Raw genomic sequence first — 17,241 nt, 5'->3', positions numbered from 1 at the left:
GCAACTGAGGCCTAATTAAATAATTTCTGCTCAGGGAAAAATCCCAGAAGAGCCAATGGGATTTTTGCTTGAGTAAAGATTGCTGCTTTAGACCCTTAATTGAATGGTAAAAGTATGTAAATCACCAATAATATTCTTAAATTGTATTTATTTATAGATTTGTATCCTGCGCCCATCACTCAGGATCTGGGCACACATACATATATTAAAATAATATACATAAATTATCTACAAATCATAATTTAGGTACATTTTCACCTTAGGATACAGATCTTTACAAATCCCGCATCACTCCCTCAAGCATAGGCCTGAGTAAATAGATAATGGAAATTACTAATGAAGAAAGAAAGCTGCTACTGACATCAATGGGAGTTTACAGCAATGATATGAAGGAGAATATGGTCCACAATTTGTGACAAAAAGAATTGTTTGAGTGCTGGAGACTCACAGTAGTTTTAGGATTGTTTTGCTTAGTCAATAGAAACATCTTGTTAAATTAAAATTGGTTTACTATAAATAGTGCGTTTGTTGTTTTCACACTTTTTTCTAGTAAATAATATATTGCTGTGAAGAATTTGCAAAAGTCCTTAGTCTTATGCATTCAAATGCTGCGCAATCCTTACATTGCCATAAAATAAAGGCTACATACTGCTCTCGATCTGTGTGTCAAACTCCAGTATGTCAGTGCAAGTTTGGTGCACAGATCTAGGCCTGGACACAGTCCTGCGTCATCACTCTGCACTTTCTACTGCAAAGTAGTGGCAACACAAAGGCTCTCCTGGAAGGCCACCGGAACCAATAATGGTTAAGCAAGAGATCAAAAGAGGATATTGTTTTTAAACAGCCTTGAAAGTCCATTGTGTGTGTCTTCATGCACATATGTGTGGTTTTATATAAATACATACAACACATACACACACGCATATATAAAATACTCATACAAACACATGTACTCAGAGGGCCTTACCCTGAAAACTGTTACTCAGGGGTACTACCCCTCAATAGAACTGCGCATGTAAGCAAGGTCTTCTATAGGGTACAATATCCCAGCAATTTCAACAGGAGTTTTGACTGTGCAAACAGTGCAGGATTGGGCCCTTCCTAAGTATCTACCTTGTTAATCAGAGTCCAGAATTCTAGAGCTGAGCACTCGGGCTCTGATACAACAAAGCACTTAGGTGTGTGCTTAACTTTATGCCCGGGACTGCTCAAGTGCTTAAAATTAAGCATGTGCTTAAGTGCTTTGATGGATCACAGCCAGAGTTCTCACAGCCTTGTGGATAGTGCCCATAGTCAGGCAAAACTTCTGCTGATTCGAGTCGCATCTTTGCCTGAAATAAGGACTGCAGGATTGGGTCCAGTAAACACAGGCTTTCCTCTGGCCTTGTATGACCTAAATCTGAGTTACATCACATTTCTACCTATGTGCGCTACATAAACAAATACTTAATACACTGGACAAGTAACTCACTTAAAGAAAAAGAAAGAAAGAAAGAAGGCGGGGGGAACACTTGGCACAATTTCTTCATATAAAATAACTAATTTAACAATAAAACAGCCAGGTAGACCAGCCCCCTAATAGCAAATGGTAGTATATATAAAGAGCATCAGTCCAGTTAAATCAAAATATGTAATGAATAGATCTCCTGTGATTTCATTATTTAAATGCAAAATGGAGCAAAAAAATCAGAAGCACCGGATATCAAAAAAATAAAGCGATAAAGAAATGAGTTACACACAGAGCCCATGAGTTTTAAAAAAAGTCTCCCCTGCATTTAATAAAGCATGATTAAAAACAAAAAAAAACACTAACAGATGACTTGCAGATCATTTATATTTATCTCTTATTATAGATGACATTCTGTGTTTAAATTGAAGTATTGCTTAAACTAAATGCTCCCTCTGCTGGGTCTATAAGCCTAGGTGTTAGTCAACAAAATGTGAAACCACCAATAAAAATTACATACCATACAATTTTAAAGCATTCAGATTTTTCCCTCACCACAAAGAGATAAATAATCAAGACTACGAAGCTGTAGGTAAGAGCAAAATTTCTGGGCCTACTTAAAGCAAAAGGGAAACAGCCAACTCAGGGATGGAGAAAACATATAATTCCACTATTAAGTGAGCACTTGGAAAGGGTTTTATCTATGGGACTTATCAAACCTAAACCCAACCTTGTACTCCTTATTCAGGCATCAATGGTATTTGTGCCTCAGTAAGGACTGAAGACAGAGACGATGTCATAATTCACAACTGAAATATTATATCTGTAACTTTTCAAAATTTTGGGGGGTAGTGGGTCTCAGGACAATATGTATTTAGTGCAACTTCTAACGTACCAAAAGCTATAAAACAATGAACTTTATATCAGCTCTGAAAAGGGGATTAAAATTATTGTCATTTCTTGCTGTACATTCAGTTTATGTTGTCTTTCAGACCACCAAATTAGAAAGCAGGATTTCCTATGGAAAATAAATCGAGCTAAAAATGGATCAATCCTAAACCATATATTTACAGGTTTTTGACATATTCACAATACAGTTTTGTATATGCATAAAAAATGAACATCTTGGACACGTTTTGTGTCTTACCATAGACCTAGAATGAACTAATATGTTAAACAATTTGATACGTTTCCAATTCTGTAATTTAATTGATAGATGAACATATTTTTGCACTGTATCAATTAAGTCTGCAGATGCAAAGAGAGGATGAAACTACAGATAACATCTATCTTCATTGGCAACAGGATTTAGACTTCTACCAAAGCAAAATAGATATATAATACGAGTATAGTGGTTGTATCTTTTCAGGGCTATTATATTCAAGAGGACCCATTTAAAATTATTTAAATTATCAAATGAAACACAAGTTATCTAAACATCAGATTTTCTAATTTTATTAAAAACTCACAAATTTTATCCAACATGTTTTCTTTCATACAGTGAATGGTCTAATATGCACTGGAGGTCACACAAGCTTAGGTTTATTAGAACAATAAAAGACATATGAGAAATTTAATATATAAAGAAAAAAGTAGCAGCTGTTGACTGCATATTTGACCATAAAATTTAAATATTTTGGACTTTTCTTTTAAAGACACAAAAATAAAACCTGTGTGGGTCTATATAAGTCATATTAACAATTCCATGAATGTTCAACAGGACTAAAAATTAGCAAAGATGTTTGTTTGTTTAACCTTGTAACATTTAAAAAAAAACAAAACACACTTGCTCAGGTTGCTGGTGCAAAGCACCTTACAGTATTTGTGCTATATAATTACGTTATTTGGCAACTGTCTGGTTTTCATGGGGTTTTTTTCTTTGCCTTCTGTAAACAACACCTTTTACAACTAGCACAGTGAACCACAAGCCCTGCAATCTGTCATATAACATCTACAGAAAAGAAAGTGATATATTTTGGTTGGTTGCTCAAAATATTTTGCTTTTGAACAAGAGGTTCTAAAACAGGATTTATTAGTAAAACATTGAACTCCTGAATTTAACATTCTACGTAAACAGTTGACTGTTTTTAGGTCAGTAGAGTCTTTTGTTTAGTTTTTTTTTTTTTTTTCGTGAAGGTAGAATACTTTTTTATTTGTTTGTTTCAAGTCATTTTTAGTTAGAGGTCTGGTTGGCGACCTTTGTTATTATGAGGATTTTTTGTGTGTGTAGCTTTGTGAAGGTAGAAGAGTTGATGCTGAGGGCTTACATTTAGTATTTGTTATTTTGGCAAAATAATTAAAAAACAAAAAGTCCCACCTGATAGTCAGCAGGCTCACATTTCAGAAGCTAAAAAGAGTTTGTTGTTGTTGTTGAACTTTCTGAGAGACAAAATTAACAAACAAATTCATAATGCCAGAACCATCCTTAACTAGCGCTCTTCACACTCCCCCTCCCTTTCTTTGACCTTTCTTTTGTTCGTTTTGTTTTTTAAATGAAAAGTTCCTAAGGATTGTGGCTCTTAGGGTGACATCCAACAGGGTATTCAACCTACGCCATCCTACAGCACAGCAGCACTTTACTGTACAGCTTCACCAGTGTCTTTTCAATGGTACCAAAAAGCGTCCCTTTTTTGTTTGTTACAACCATATTATGAAGATTGTCCCGATCTATAGCAAAGCTTGCCTTGGAGTGATTTGGATTCAGTTCATTCCCACGGTAAAATTGTCTTAGGGCAAGAGAGATGTTATATTTATTCATTTCTGTACACCATAACATAAGCAGACTAGAAGATCATCACTTACTTAGACCCAGTTTGTTTTAAAGCTACCACACAGCTGCTTCATTCATTTCTGGTGGATGTGACAAGTGATTGCCATAATTAGCACCACCGTTGACGGATATTGAAGAAAACGGAGGACTTGGACCAAAAACTTCTGCAGACATGGAGTGCAAAGAACCTGGCAGGTTGGGCTCAGGGCTGGGTGAGTCTCCAGGGGGGTGGGACATTATGTCAGTGAAGCGCTGAGCCTCACTGGAAGGGTGGTGTCCGGGTAATGGGTGATCCATTCCACCCAGAGGAGTTCCTGATGGCCCAGAAGAGGGCACAAACGGGAGATCGACTGGCGTCTGAGCTTGAGATGAAGGGGGTCCTTGTGGGAAGAAATCATAATTGCTTCCAGGGCCATAATACTCGCTCTGATAATCTACCAGACAAAGAGAGAGAGAGAGAGAGGAAGAATAATGCAAAGGAACCAAGTGTAAAACAATAAAAGAACTAGATAGGGCAAACTAGGTGCCTTAACCTGGTCCAAAGCCAACTAAAAATCAATGGGTCTTTCCATTGAGCTCCTTGGGCTCTGGATCAGGCCCTCGATTAGGCACCTAAGCAAAGCCCAATGGGCAGATGTTCAGAAGATCTCAGCACGCAGGTAGACACCTAAATACAGTACCTTGGCCCCAGTGAGCACTTACTTCCCAGTTGAGCACAATGGGAGCTGGGTGTTGAGCCCTTTTGCCAATCTGGCCACTTCATTCACATGCCTAGAGATGTGCTAAACACTTTGAAAAATCTGGCCCTGAATGTGGATTCAGGCGCTTAGCTTCAGGGAGAGGTTGGCCTGTTAGTGTATTTCATTCCCCAGTGGGGTCTGGCTGGGCTAGCTGCTGTACAATCTTAAACACACAGAGGACCTCATCTGCTCCAAAGAGCTCACCATAAGTAAAGGAATTTTGGTTTCTTAAGGTGCACAGGTCCTATTTACTTTGCCCAAGCAGTGATCTGCTTCATTTTCAAATGTTGGCAAGTCTGGAAAGGCATTCCAACCTTGGGTCTCTCTCTCAAAAAAATCACCATTTCGATAAAACAAAGAAAAATAAATGCATGAATTTAAAAGCCAATACTGCTTAGCTGATATGATATTCTGCATCTTGGTCCATTGGAAAGACTTGGTTCAAATTGTTTTAGCAGGAGGGACCCATCCCCGTTGATCATGGCCCAAAGAACACATATAGCACCTTTCCTAATTGTCCGTCATTTGACCTACTGAATTGTCCTCCAGCTCTGTTCACGATGGAGCTTTCACACCACCTCAAATTACTCTGCCCAAAGAATGCAGGGGAAACTTCGTCAATTTAAATAAAGACAAAAAGGGAAAGGGACAAGGATGAGCAGTGAATGACAGTGAAATTAACCAGAGGACCGTTCTTTTAAAAGGTTTCTGAAAACAATACTGACAGATTCTGTTATTTTATGCCCGGTCCTTATTCTCACTTCAGGAAAATGCCACAGATCAAAGAGTTTATTTCTACACACAGCCGAACTGACTGCAGGATGGGACTACACAGACTCTCGCTCACTACATTTGATTGCATTCTTCATTTTTTGTGTCCTCCTGTTCCCTTCATTCCTCCGGGCCCCAGACTGGTTTTGCGAGGCTAAAGTGTTTGTTTATTTCCCCCACGGCCCTTTTGTGCACTAACTCCAGCGGGAGGGGAATGGAAGGCTTTCTGCAGCTAAAGTTTCTACACATTCCCTCTCAGGAAGAGCCCAGGAACAGAGAGGTATATAGCCTTCCCCTCTCCCTCTTCAAATCTTTAATTGGAGTGATTCATTAGTGGCAGCCAGAGGTTGATAATCAGTCCTGATTTCACAACCAGCCCCCTCTTTTGTATTTACAGGGATCTGGGAAATAAGTCCTCTACTAACATTTCCGGTTGGAACTTCTATGCTTCCCCTCCGAACATTCAACACAATCAAACAAGCCCTCCACCTCCTTCCCAAACTCTGCCATTAGATTTCAACTTGGCTTTGGAAAGCAGGCTGTCCATAAATAGTCACAGAGAGTGCTCAATGATTTATGCAAGATTTCTGGAGATGAAACAGGCCTGAAGGAGAGAAACCTCCCATAAGAATAATAGTCAAAGCCCAGGTAGAGAGAAAATCCCCCCCACCACCTACTACTAAAAACAACAAACGAGAGCAGCGGCCATTCTTAGATGATTGGTGACCTGTTCAGCCGCTTTCCTTCCTGGTTTTTAAATTCGCCCCCGCAGGTTGTGTGTCCGTACAGCGGGTTAGGGAGCTATGGGCGCTCCTTAGGAGAGATCCCACGCACTGAAATCCTCCTCCCTAAGTAAAACAGGGAGAAAGCGTTTGCTTCTACGCTGCGCAGGGGTTTGTGTGAAGTGTCTCCTGCCTGCAGCTGTTCCAGTGGGGGTAGCTGAGATTGTGCTGGGTTTGTTTGGGGGGGGTGGAGGATCCCCCCCTTAGGAGAAATTTCTTCCCCTTCCAGCCGTGCCAGCTGTTGGGGGGAGGGTGGGAAACCTGGCCTAACCTTTGCTTCTCTTCACCTGCGGCGCCTTTCTAGCCCCGCGGGAGGCGTCTCTACCCGGCGCTCTTACCCACCTCCATAGAAAGAGAAGGGCCCGTTGGGGATGAGCTCCCCTGGCTCCAGCCGGTCCACCAGCGGCCTCATCCTTCGGGGGCTGCGGAAGAAGGCGTGCCGGCGAGCCCCCAGCGCGCTTAGCTGCTTCATGCGCCGCTCCTTGGAGCGCCGGTTCTGGAACCACACCTGGGAGCAGCAAGGAGACGGGATTGACAAAGAGCCGCAGCTGCCGCCTGGGACAGTCTGATCCCCTCCACCCCATGCAAACTCGCCAGCCGGGGGCAGGGAGGGGAGCCTGCCGCCTGCCCTGCAACCCCGCTGCTCACTCCCTCTCCAGCCACCCCGGGCCAGCTGCGTCCACACAGAGCCAGGGTCGTGTGGGCGCACCACCGATGTCCCGCGCCCCCAGACTTGCCCCTCTCACAACACGTCTACCCGCAGGCTGCCCTTAGACATAGACAGCCCTGCAGAAAACCCAGACACACCAAGGCAGAGGCACATATAGATCTTTTATTCTCCCAGCCCCCCACACACAGAGTTTAACACCCTCCCCTGCAGAACAGACCCCTGGACCCAGCGCACTCATCCTTCACCAAGGGGAAGATTTTTATCTCAGGTTCAAACTGCCCCCAGCCAGAAACTGTCTCTTCAGTCTATGAAAAGGGAGGCAGGATTTTGACTCCCTCTGGGCGGCTCACCCCCCACTTTCCTAGGGTTAGTTCTTGTTTTTGTTTTCTCTTTCTCCCCGCATTCCGCTCCGGTGTCAAGCCTGTGTCGATCCCAGGATGCAACCGAATTAGGACGCAGCACCTCTTTCCCCCAAGCAGGTGGAGGGTGAGGGACCCTCCGCACAGCCCCCGGGGCAGGAGAGGAGGCTGATGAATTACCAAATGCGTGAACCCATCTGGACGCTGGTGACAGCCTGTATATCACTGGAGGCAGGCTACAGACAGCAACGGATTTTTAGGGGCTTTCGGGCCCCCACCCCTGGGAAAGCCTCATCTTTTCGGACTTGAATTTTCAACCCCCCCCCCCCAATACAATGAACTGACACCCGATTCGTAACAGCCCGTGCGAGAGGGGGAGTTCCAGCCCAGGCAACAATGAGAACTGGGGCTTCAGCCCAGCACCCGTGGCGCGGGGCAGTGTCAGATGGGGATGGATTTCAGTCTCAAAATAAATACAGGACCGCCTAGAAACATTACTGGAAAGGCTAAAAAAATTTTTTTCTCAGAATCCCAAAGAACAATTTCTCCGAGTGCTTCGGAAAGATTAAAAAAAAAAAAATCTTTTGTCCTTGGAGACGGATTCTGAGAATGTCTTCGAGACGTTTTAAAGAAATAGTTGTGCTTTTCTTTTAAATAACAACAAAACAAAGTCCTCAGCGCCTTAACTCCCTGGGTCACTAATTAACTTCAGTGCTCTCACATACTGGGGTGGGGGGGGGGGCTAAAGAGCGCAAAACCCCGCTCCAGGAAAACAAAGGCGGGTGGGATGTTTCTTTTAAGGGGAAAAAAGCTGATACCGATATTTTTTTTTTTAACCAGATATAACAGGGCTCAACCCTGTAGTTTTTATTCAGGCAAAACTCACTGAAGACCAGGTTTAAACTAAGTGTCTGTTGTTCTAATTTGAACATGGCAGATATATTTCCCATGAACAATAAAACACAAACATTCATCTGTATACACACAGACACATATACACATTATATTTACACATACATACATACATCATTGAGTATATATATATATATATAAATTATCGTGCGTATGCATATGTAGAATGTATATTGTATGTATATGGATTCATACAAATATATATATAATTGTGTGAATTCATATACACACAATATACACTCTATGAATTCACAATTATGTGTATATATACACATCTGTGTATGTATGTGTGTGTGTATCACATACACAATGTACACAGATACACCCTTTATTCAGATCGAGATCATACATACATCTACAAACAAGCTAAGTAACATATGCACGCACAGCTCGCTGTGTGTAGACACATATGTTCGTGTCTATAGATATGTATCTAAACTGTCCTCAAATGTACAGTCCGTGTTGAATTGAACATTTCAAATCAGGCCCTGGGTTCTTTGCTTATAGCACTCCAGCTGCAGGTCAAGAATGATTGAGTTAATTCTTATTACCCTGACAAGATTACTCCTAATTATCCTCACACTGAGACTTTCCAATCTAACCTCGCCTTAATGGTCCTTTAACCCCCCATTACCCCCAGCGCTGCGGGTTTATAAACCTTTTAATAATTCCAGCGCATTGTCATTCTTATTTATCCATTAACCCCTCACATTTATGGTTATTAATTTCGATACCGTTCGCGGCTTCTTTAGCACTTTCCGCAAGAAGCGGGTCGCCTCTTTTTTTTTTGGTTAAATAAAGTCTGTGCCCGGTGTTAGGAGCCAAATCTCTGCAATCTTCACTCGGGCAAAACTTCCCTGGAGGATTGCGGGAGTCTTGCCCGGGCGAAGGCTGCCGGATTGCACCCCTGGAAGGTGCACAGGTCACTGCAGGAACAGGACGGGTGGGACTATTTCCAGCCAGTCCACATTTCAAGCAGTTTGAGAGTCCGCCTATAATGTCACTCTGGAAAGGGGAAGTTTGTTTTGTAAAAAAAAAAAATCTTGGAAAGAGTAACGCTGACTCAGTATTCCTCGACCTGTTCATCTTTCAAACCAGCGGGTACCCCTTAGTTCGGGACAGATGATTTGCTCCGCAGGAGGCACGCTCTCAACATGACAGTGTATCCTGTACAACTCCCTTTCCTCCATTTCTTCCTGGCCATTTCTCCCAGCCTGATGGTACGTTTTCCTTTCCCTCTTTTCTCCGTTTTCCTGCAGAAAGACTTCCTCTGGGGGGCTTCCCCGTTTCATGCTTTTTGTGCGACTTCCCTGTACATATGCCGCGGCTCCTTTTTGGAACAACGTCAAAGCTTTCGCTGTTTCCTATATCTGTCAGGAGCCACATGAAAGGTGGATGCAAAATGCATGAAAGGTTTTAACCCTCTCAAGGATCTCTCGACCCAGCCCCACAGGAGGAAGTTCAATAAACACCAGGCTCTGAGCACATAAAGCAGCTGTTTATATTCATTAGGGTCAAAAACGGATATGTCAATTCTATATATACAGAAATGCCCAACTAGAACTCTGATTTCCCCCTTCTTCTTTTGTTTTGGAAACTGACCAGTACCCTAAACACACAAGCCTTTGCTTCCCTTTATTATGGGAGGTAGAAATGGGTCTCGTGCGATTCTGTGCACAGAGTCGCCAGGGGCGAGATTCTCACCCCGTTGATTTGAACGGCCAGAGTAAGGACTGCCCAGCGTGGGCAGGGGGCTGGGTATCTTGCCCCTCTGGAGGCTTTTTGCTACCCAGGGGAGGCATTATTATAAGGCCCGTCTCTTTAACTCGCTTGGCAAGTCAGGCCCCTCTCTCCCCTTTCACTGGGCTGGTACTGAACTGGAAAGTGCATCATTTGGAAGCTTAACTTTTAAACCAGCCGACTTGTATTTTGGGAGGTTTGTTTGGAGACCCCACATGGGGCCTGACTCAAAGTCAACAGGAGCCTTTCAGTGGGCTCTAGATGGGGCCCACGATTAACCCTCCTCCCAAACACACTGCTAGCAAGCGAGCTGTATGCACAAACTGCCCCCTGCCCCCCAGGTAACCGAGGCTGGGACTGGCTTTTGGTACCTGTATGACTCGCATGTTGAGCCCGGTTTCTTGGGCCAGCTGTTCCCTGATGTGCCTGGTGGGTTTGGGGGTAGCTGCGAAGGCTGCTTTCAGAGTTTCGAGTTGTTTGGCTTTGATAGTGGTGCGGGGACCCCGCCTCTTGGCCCCCAGGTTCTGATCATCATTTTCGTTGCTGCCAGCTTCCTTGTCTGACACGTTTGCGCTCTCCGAGTCTTTCGCGTCGTCTTGGGAAGGATCTTGGGAATCCGGAGACAGACTGGGGTCACTGCCGGTTGTGGCTGGGCAAAAGGAAAGGGGTGGGGAGGGGATCACACTCACATCGGCTGTGCTGAGCATTGCATTCCCCCGACCCAAGGCGCTGTAACACGGGCGTGTGAAGGCGAGACAGTTTCATATGCACCTTGAAAACCTTCAGAACTTCCCCCCCATCTTGCGCCCCCTCCCCCGTCCCTATAGCTCGGGGAAGTGCATGTGTTTCTCGGATTTTTCCTAGTTTTACTGGAAACTTGACTATCATAACCCACTCCCCACAACAATGAGCATGAATTTAAATGCAACATCCATTGATTTTGAAGACCAGAAGAGACCACTAGAATCAACTCATCTAACGCTTTTTTAAAAAATATACCTCGGTGTCAAAAAAGCATTACTTGTATTTCAAAGCATTAGATGCAGGTGGGATTAAATACAAATAAAATACATTTCCACGTTTAAATCTACCTTTCACAGCTGCAAATGTTTATCTAATTGATATTTAGTATTGGTTTCTGCAAAGCAGCACTCATATTTTGCAAGGTCTCACATCTATTCCTCTGCCATGATTCTACTTATGTGGACTCCAAATGCAACAGTTGCAAAATTCCAACCGGTACAATATACCGGGTATCAGATTGCAGCAGTTGCTGGGTAATAACATTGCCTGAAATAGTTTGCACTGTTCCTCGCAGACTGCTCAAGAATCGTTCCTGTAGGAGTCAAAATTCATGCTCTGAAAATATTGCCCAGTGGCAATCCCCTTCTCCTTTTCTATTTAATCAGACGTGATAGGGCGCACGTCATTAGCTTGGGACACTGGTTATAAAGTCAGAATGTAAAGGGACAGACGTCTCTCAGCCAAGATCCCCCACACAGAAGGCTCCATGTTATTACAAACTGAAACAAAACCGACTATGTATAGTCTGAACAAATATTTGTATTTATAATGCACTATCAGCCTGCACCCGACAGTCATTTCTGATGGCAAAAATGTACCGTTCAAAAATGAAACGTAAGTTCACAATTAAAAACAGTAAATTACTACTGATCTTCTCCTTGCAATGTGTATGTTGCATTTCAGAGCAACACCCAAGTGACTGAGTTATCAACGCATTTGCGAATCAGGAAGGTTTCCTGCTCCCAATTTAGCTTCTATGATAAGAGGGGAAAGTTGAGCTTGCTGAGGGGTGGCCCAAAAATCTTTACTTGCCAATATACATATATAAATAAATAACAAGGGAAAGAAAGAAAGAAAGAAAGAAAGAAAGAAAGAAAGAAAGAAAGAAGCAATTTTGTAGAACTTTCCTTACACAAAGAGGGATAAGAGAGAGGTCCCCTGGAATCTTCAGGTTGCTTAAAATACTATGGTGTGTATGTGTGTCTATGTACATACAAACACACACACACACCGAGAGAGATCCAATGGCCACTGAAATCAAGGAGAGCTCTCAGTGGGCTTTGGATGAGGCCCCCAGTGCCAGACATCCCTCTGTGCAGACCCAAGTGTATTTCAGCCTTTGGCCAGGCAGCTGGTAGCCTGGCTGGAGAGTGACAATGGCAGAGGTCTCCTCACCTGAGTGCAGGCTGTTCTCTTTGGCAGTATTGCTGTTATTTAGGTAATCTTCTTTGCAGACAAACTTGTTCTCGTCGATAATATAGAGCTCCTCGCCGGTGGAGAGCTGTTTGTTACACATCATACAAGTAAAACAGTTCAAGTGGAACACTTTGCTTCTCGCCCTCCTGACCAAGTCGCTGGGGGAGATCCCCTGGGCACAGCCAGCACACTTGGTCCCAAAACACCTGGCAAGGAAGAGAGAGAAAGGGTGGAAGAACAAACACCAGGATCAGCGCGTCATCTGGGTGACCCGAAGGACCCTGTACTAGCAATATTTCAAAATTAATTGTTTTCTTTTTGTTGTGGGGGAGAGGAAGCAGGAAATAGGGCCACATTTCGTTAAAGCTGCTAAACTTGTATAAATGAATAAACCCAGCCCCCCCCCCAAATCGCCTTCAACGAACATTTTTAAAAAGCATTTTTTCCCTAGAAAAGTGCAGTATTGATCCATGCAGAAAATGTCCTCCATTATATATATAGTATCTCTATACTGAATTATGTGTTAAAAAAGAAGTGATCTGGGAAGAGGATATATTGCTGGAAGATTAATTAAAACATTAGAGCTGGGTTGTCGAGAGTTTCCCCTTTAAACCTTGACACATTGATTAACGACGCTCTAATAAACATTAAGCAGAATTTCTTATATGTTATCAATTTGTCAAGGGCCTTGCATTGTGTGTGCGCGCCCTGGATGGCGGGGCTAGGTTTATAAAGACTGTAGGATTGCTTGGCACATAGGAAGGCCAGGTGCTTGCATTTGATCGGTCACCACTTAAAAACTTGGGGGAGGGAGGAGAAAGACAACCGGTTCATATATTTTAGCCTGGTTATATAATATTAGTCTTTTGCAATAACACCTTAACTCCTGGTACGGATGAAAATATAATGCTTGTTTTAAAATAACCTATTGCCACGTACTTATAATAAATGTTGTCATTTGCCCTACAGGCCTGTCTATGAGCATTTATACACGTAGGACCATTTAAATTATTTTAAAAGCAGGGGTCTATAAATCTTCCTCTGGCGTTTAACTGAATAGAACACAGATCCCCGAGAAATATTTGCAGCCGGTGGTTAGGACCTACGTTTTGCAGCACGGATCTGACAAATATTTACACTTTACTCGGTTTGAGGACTTTAAAGCATTAAAAAAAAAAAAAAAAAAAAAAAGGAAAGCCCCTTAGCTGAATATCCCTTGGCAATGCGGAAATGGCAGAGGAAAAAGGAGAATGCAAACGAGTACAAATCAGAGCCTTTGTGTTTCTGTATATTGAAATCAATAGATCCAATTTAATTTAATAACACATAAGCAAGACAAGGAAGGAAATTTACACGAGAGGTTTGTGCGTGTGAGTCAGGCACACTCTCTCCGCAAAGGGAGACAGATCCGGCCTTTCCATTTCCATAGAGGGGACAATTTACAAGGGGGAAAAAGACCCCAAGGACAATTTCAAGAATTAGGAGATTTTTACAAGAAAATAAAATTTTGCGGAGAGAGTAAATTTCCGCGGTCCGGGCTCTCTCTCGCCGACAAGTCAGTGTGGACTGGCCCAGGCCAGACCCGGGAAGTTGAAACCCTGGTATTGCTTCTCTTCAGCATGGCAGTTTGATTCACTGGAATCACCTCGGGGTTGAGGGGTGCTCTCATCCCAGAGCCCTGGATGCTGGAGCGGGGAGGGTCGGGAAGTGAGGAGGTTGGGAAGTGTTTTTCTGACAGGGATACAGGATGGGATGTGGATTGTTACAGCTGTTGGGTCGGGGGTGGGGTAAGAGAGGGATTTGTTTGTATACAGGCAGCTTCCTCTTGGAGAAACACGTTTATTATTCAAATCCAGTTATCACATATTTACTAAAAACCGCAGACAGATTTAACGCGGCAGCCTCCACACAGACTTCCCCCAGTTCTAGCTTTGCCCGAGAGCCTTAGATAGCAAATGTGTTATTTCCTATTGAATTATCACTTCTGAATACACAGGGGCTGCAAACGGGCACAAGGATCTCCAGACAAACTTTTTTTTGGGAGGGGGGGGGGATATTTCTACTGTAGATAGCGTGGCTGTTAAAAAAAAATCTTAATCAAGGCGGATACTGCATTCCTCCCGTAATATAATTTAAGCAACATCCTCACTGATAAGGAGGGGATCTTAGTCCCTAAGCAGAGCGCTGCCTTTTCCTCTCATTATCAAAGTTAAATGAAGCCGAAGAGAGTGCGATTTTTTTAAAGTCTCTCAAATATACAAATAATTGCATTTGTGATATTAGCTATTGGTCATTATAATACACGTCAGTTGGCAGAGGCAAACGTGGGAAAGATTCTTGTCTCCTCTCAGAGGTCCATATTTTAGGGACTTTTTTAAAAGACTGGTTTGCCTGGCAGCAGCGAAAACTGCATTTTATCCGGGCCTTTCAACGCCCAGGGCTCCCAAGAACTCAATGACAAAACTCCGCTAGGCCAGGTTTTCTCCGGACTGGCAACGTAGGACGAGAGAGAGATCACTTACATGATCTTATTTTAAGGATAACGCTGTAAACCTCTGGCCAACGATAATTTTAATGCCCCGCGTAAGTCCCGGGGAAATATTGTTAAATATATGGAGGCTACCCAATTCTTAGATTTCTTTTAAAAGATGGGGGAAGCTGTTTCAATGGATAATCGTTCCTGTTGGGTTTCGGATGACAATACAATATAGTCTGGTGATCCTCATGTTTGCAGGTAGACTAAATCATACGAATTACCTCCCTTTCCCCCAAATAAACAACATCATCATCTCTGGGAAGCTGTAAAATGTTATGGAACTGCGGGGGGAATTAGGTCTAAACTCTAATTCTCTCGGAAGTGTAGCCGAGGGAGGTGAGCAGCCGTCTTGCGGCAGAGAACTGTCCTTTAGTGGCTGATTTAGACAAGTCTCTGCGCCCACTGGACTGTCATTAAACGCTAGAGACTCGGGTGGTTTTTTCCCAGAGGAAGAAGCCAGTTCTAGTCCCTGCCACGCTCAAATCAGCCCGCGCCTTTGAAACGGGCACCGAAAGAAACCTCAGCTGGATTTTGCCTTCGTTTCTCTGACTTGTATTTTCTGGCGGAGGAGAGGAGGATCGGGGGTAGATCCATATTGTGGGGGGGTGCCCGGGTCTCTCAGGAATCAGGCCTTTTAAGGCACACCCAAGAAGTCACTAGTTCAAAGCGAACTTTGGAACTGAAGTTTCTTCCCCGCTCTGCGCCCACGGGCCCGGCCCTGGGCGGACACACGCCAACGATCCGCGAGAACCTCTCCGCTCACAGGGGCGATGGCCAGCCGAAGAGGTGACCCCGGCCTCCTTTCTCCCCTCCTCTTCCTCACACATTTCCCCTTTGCCAAGGCAAACTCATGCCCGCCCTCTCCGCGGCGCGGGGAACATTGCAACAAACCAAAAGGCCCTCCCTCCTTTCGCACCCTCCCCACGACATCACCTTGAGCAAGGGAGCTGAAGGAGATTTGTGTGCGTGTGTGTGTGCTGGGGAGAGGCCCAGGATGGGGAAATACAAAAATAAAAAATAAAAAAACCATCGCTCCTATTAAAAAAATAGGTTAAAAAGGAGAATTGTGAGCCACGGCTTCCGGCGGGGAGTCCGGTACTTACCGAAAGAAGTCGTTTTTGCAGTAAAGCTTGCCTTCTCTGGAAAAGCATTTCTCTGTCAAATTGCATTTACATTCACAGCACTGAACACACTTCACATGCCAAGCCCTGTCCAGTACATTCAACAAAAACCGGTCCAAGATTGGCCGTTTGCAGCCGGCGCAGTGCACCATTGTCTTTGGTTATTTTGAGAGTGGGGGGTTTTGGCTCCCAGATGTCAAGCAAAAAAAAAAAAAAAATTTAAAAAGAAGAGATTACACCAGCGTCGGTTTTTGTGTGTGTTTAAAAAGCCTTGGAGGAGAAAAGGGGGGAAACAAAGGGGGGGAGGAGGAGGAGATCTTCTTTCAAATGTCCTAGCAGGGGTACACAAATACCAAAAGAAAAGCAACAAAAACAAAAAAGCACCCACGGCCCAGCTTTTCAATACAACAGCAGAATCCCGGCCAATAAAATAAATAATAATAATAATAATAAAAAACCAACAATAACACAGGTCAACGCGCATAAAAATAATACTAATTAAAAAAACAAATGTGATGAGTTTTCTCAGGTCTGAGGTAGAGCAGTCAGGAGTCAAAGTGCATCTGCTTTTCCCAACGAGAAATCAAAAGGAAGGAGAAAAAAAATAAAATAATTATCAGACTCAAAAGGAGCTTTGGACCCTAACCTAGGCTCATTGCCCTAATCGGTCATGGATGCCGCCCTGGAGAGGGAGGGAGGGGGGAGATGCTTGTTGTTATATAGATAGATATATTTTCATACTATAAATCAGCCAGGTGTATCTCCTTTCGCTTGATGTTGCTACAGTCTTCTTGACACACGTTCAAACGCCCCCTTGTATATTTCAGCAAGACAGTTTTACCTACCCCTGTTTATTTGTCTAGTCCACTAGTCAAAACTCCTAGCCTTGTCCGTGCAGAGACAACATTGCATTGCATGCTTTTTGTGGTGGTGGCGGTGGTGGGTTAGTTTTGTTGTTGTTTGTTTTGTTTTGGGTTGGGTTGTTTTTTTGTTTTTTTGTTGTTGAAGTCTTCTGCGCGCCGCTAGCCAAAATGTTCCAACCGGAGGAAGAGGAAGAAGAGGAGGGTCTGCAGGGCCGGATACTCTGTTTAAAAAGGTCTTTAAAAAGATGAGCCTCTCTCTCCCGTCTGGCGTGTGCGTCTGGCTCTCCGCGCGTCTCCGTTCCCAGCTCCA

At 43.6% G+C, this 17,241-nt stretch overlaps 1 protein-coding gene across 1 annotated transcript; it reads right to left on the bottom strand.

Annotated features, from left to right (window-relative positions):
- Window positions 1-2,886: 2,886 nt before the first annotated feature.
- Window positions 2,887-17,241, bottom strand: LHX1 (LIM homeobox 1). Its single transcript, XM_054008815.1, has 5 exons — window positions 16,051-17,241; window positions 12,391-12,617; window positions 10,563-10,840; window positions 6,853-7,018; window positions 2,887-4,651 (listed from the first exon to the last, which is right to left on the bottom strand). Exons 1-5 carry the CDS (start codon window positions 16,218-16,220, stop codon window positions 4,272-4,274), a joined length of 1,221 nt encoding a protein of 406 aa, XP_053864790.1. The 5' UTR covers window positions 16,221-17,241; the 3' UTR covers window positions 2,887-4,271.

The sequence above is a fragment of the Malaclemys terrapin genome, chromosome 18 (assembly GCF_027887155.1).
Source record: "Malaclemys terrapin pileata isolate rMalTer1 chromosome 18, rMalTer1.hap1, whole genome shotgun sequence".
Lineage (NCBI taxonomy): Eukaryota > Metazoa > Chordata > Testudines > Emydidae > Malaclemys > Malaclemys terrapin.
Note: the sequence above shows the minus strand (reverse complement) of the source record. Positions and strands in the feature narration are given on the sequence as shown.

What these genes read in the sequence shown, in the direction of transcription:
- LHX1 (XM_054008815.1), bottom strand. Translation starts at nt 16,220, where the DNA reads ATGGTGCACTGCGCCGGCTGCAAACGGCCAATCTTGGACCGGTTTTTG. An exon ending in AGAGAACAGCCTGCACTCAG is followed by an intron (nt 10,841 to 12,390) that starts GTGAGGAGACCT and finishes CCTTTTGCCCAG; the next exon opens with CCACAACCGGCAGTGACCCC. An exon ending in GCCCTTCTCTTTCTATGGAG is followed by an intron (nt 4,652 to 6,852) that starts GTGGGTAAGAGC and finishes TTTGTCTGGTAG; the next exon opens with ATTATCAGAGCGAGTATTAT.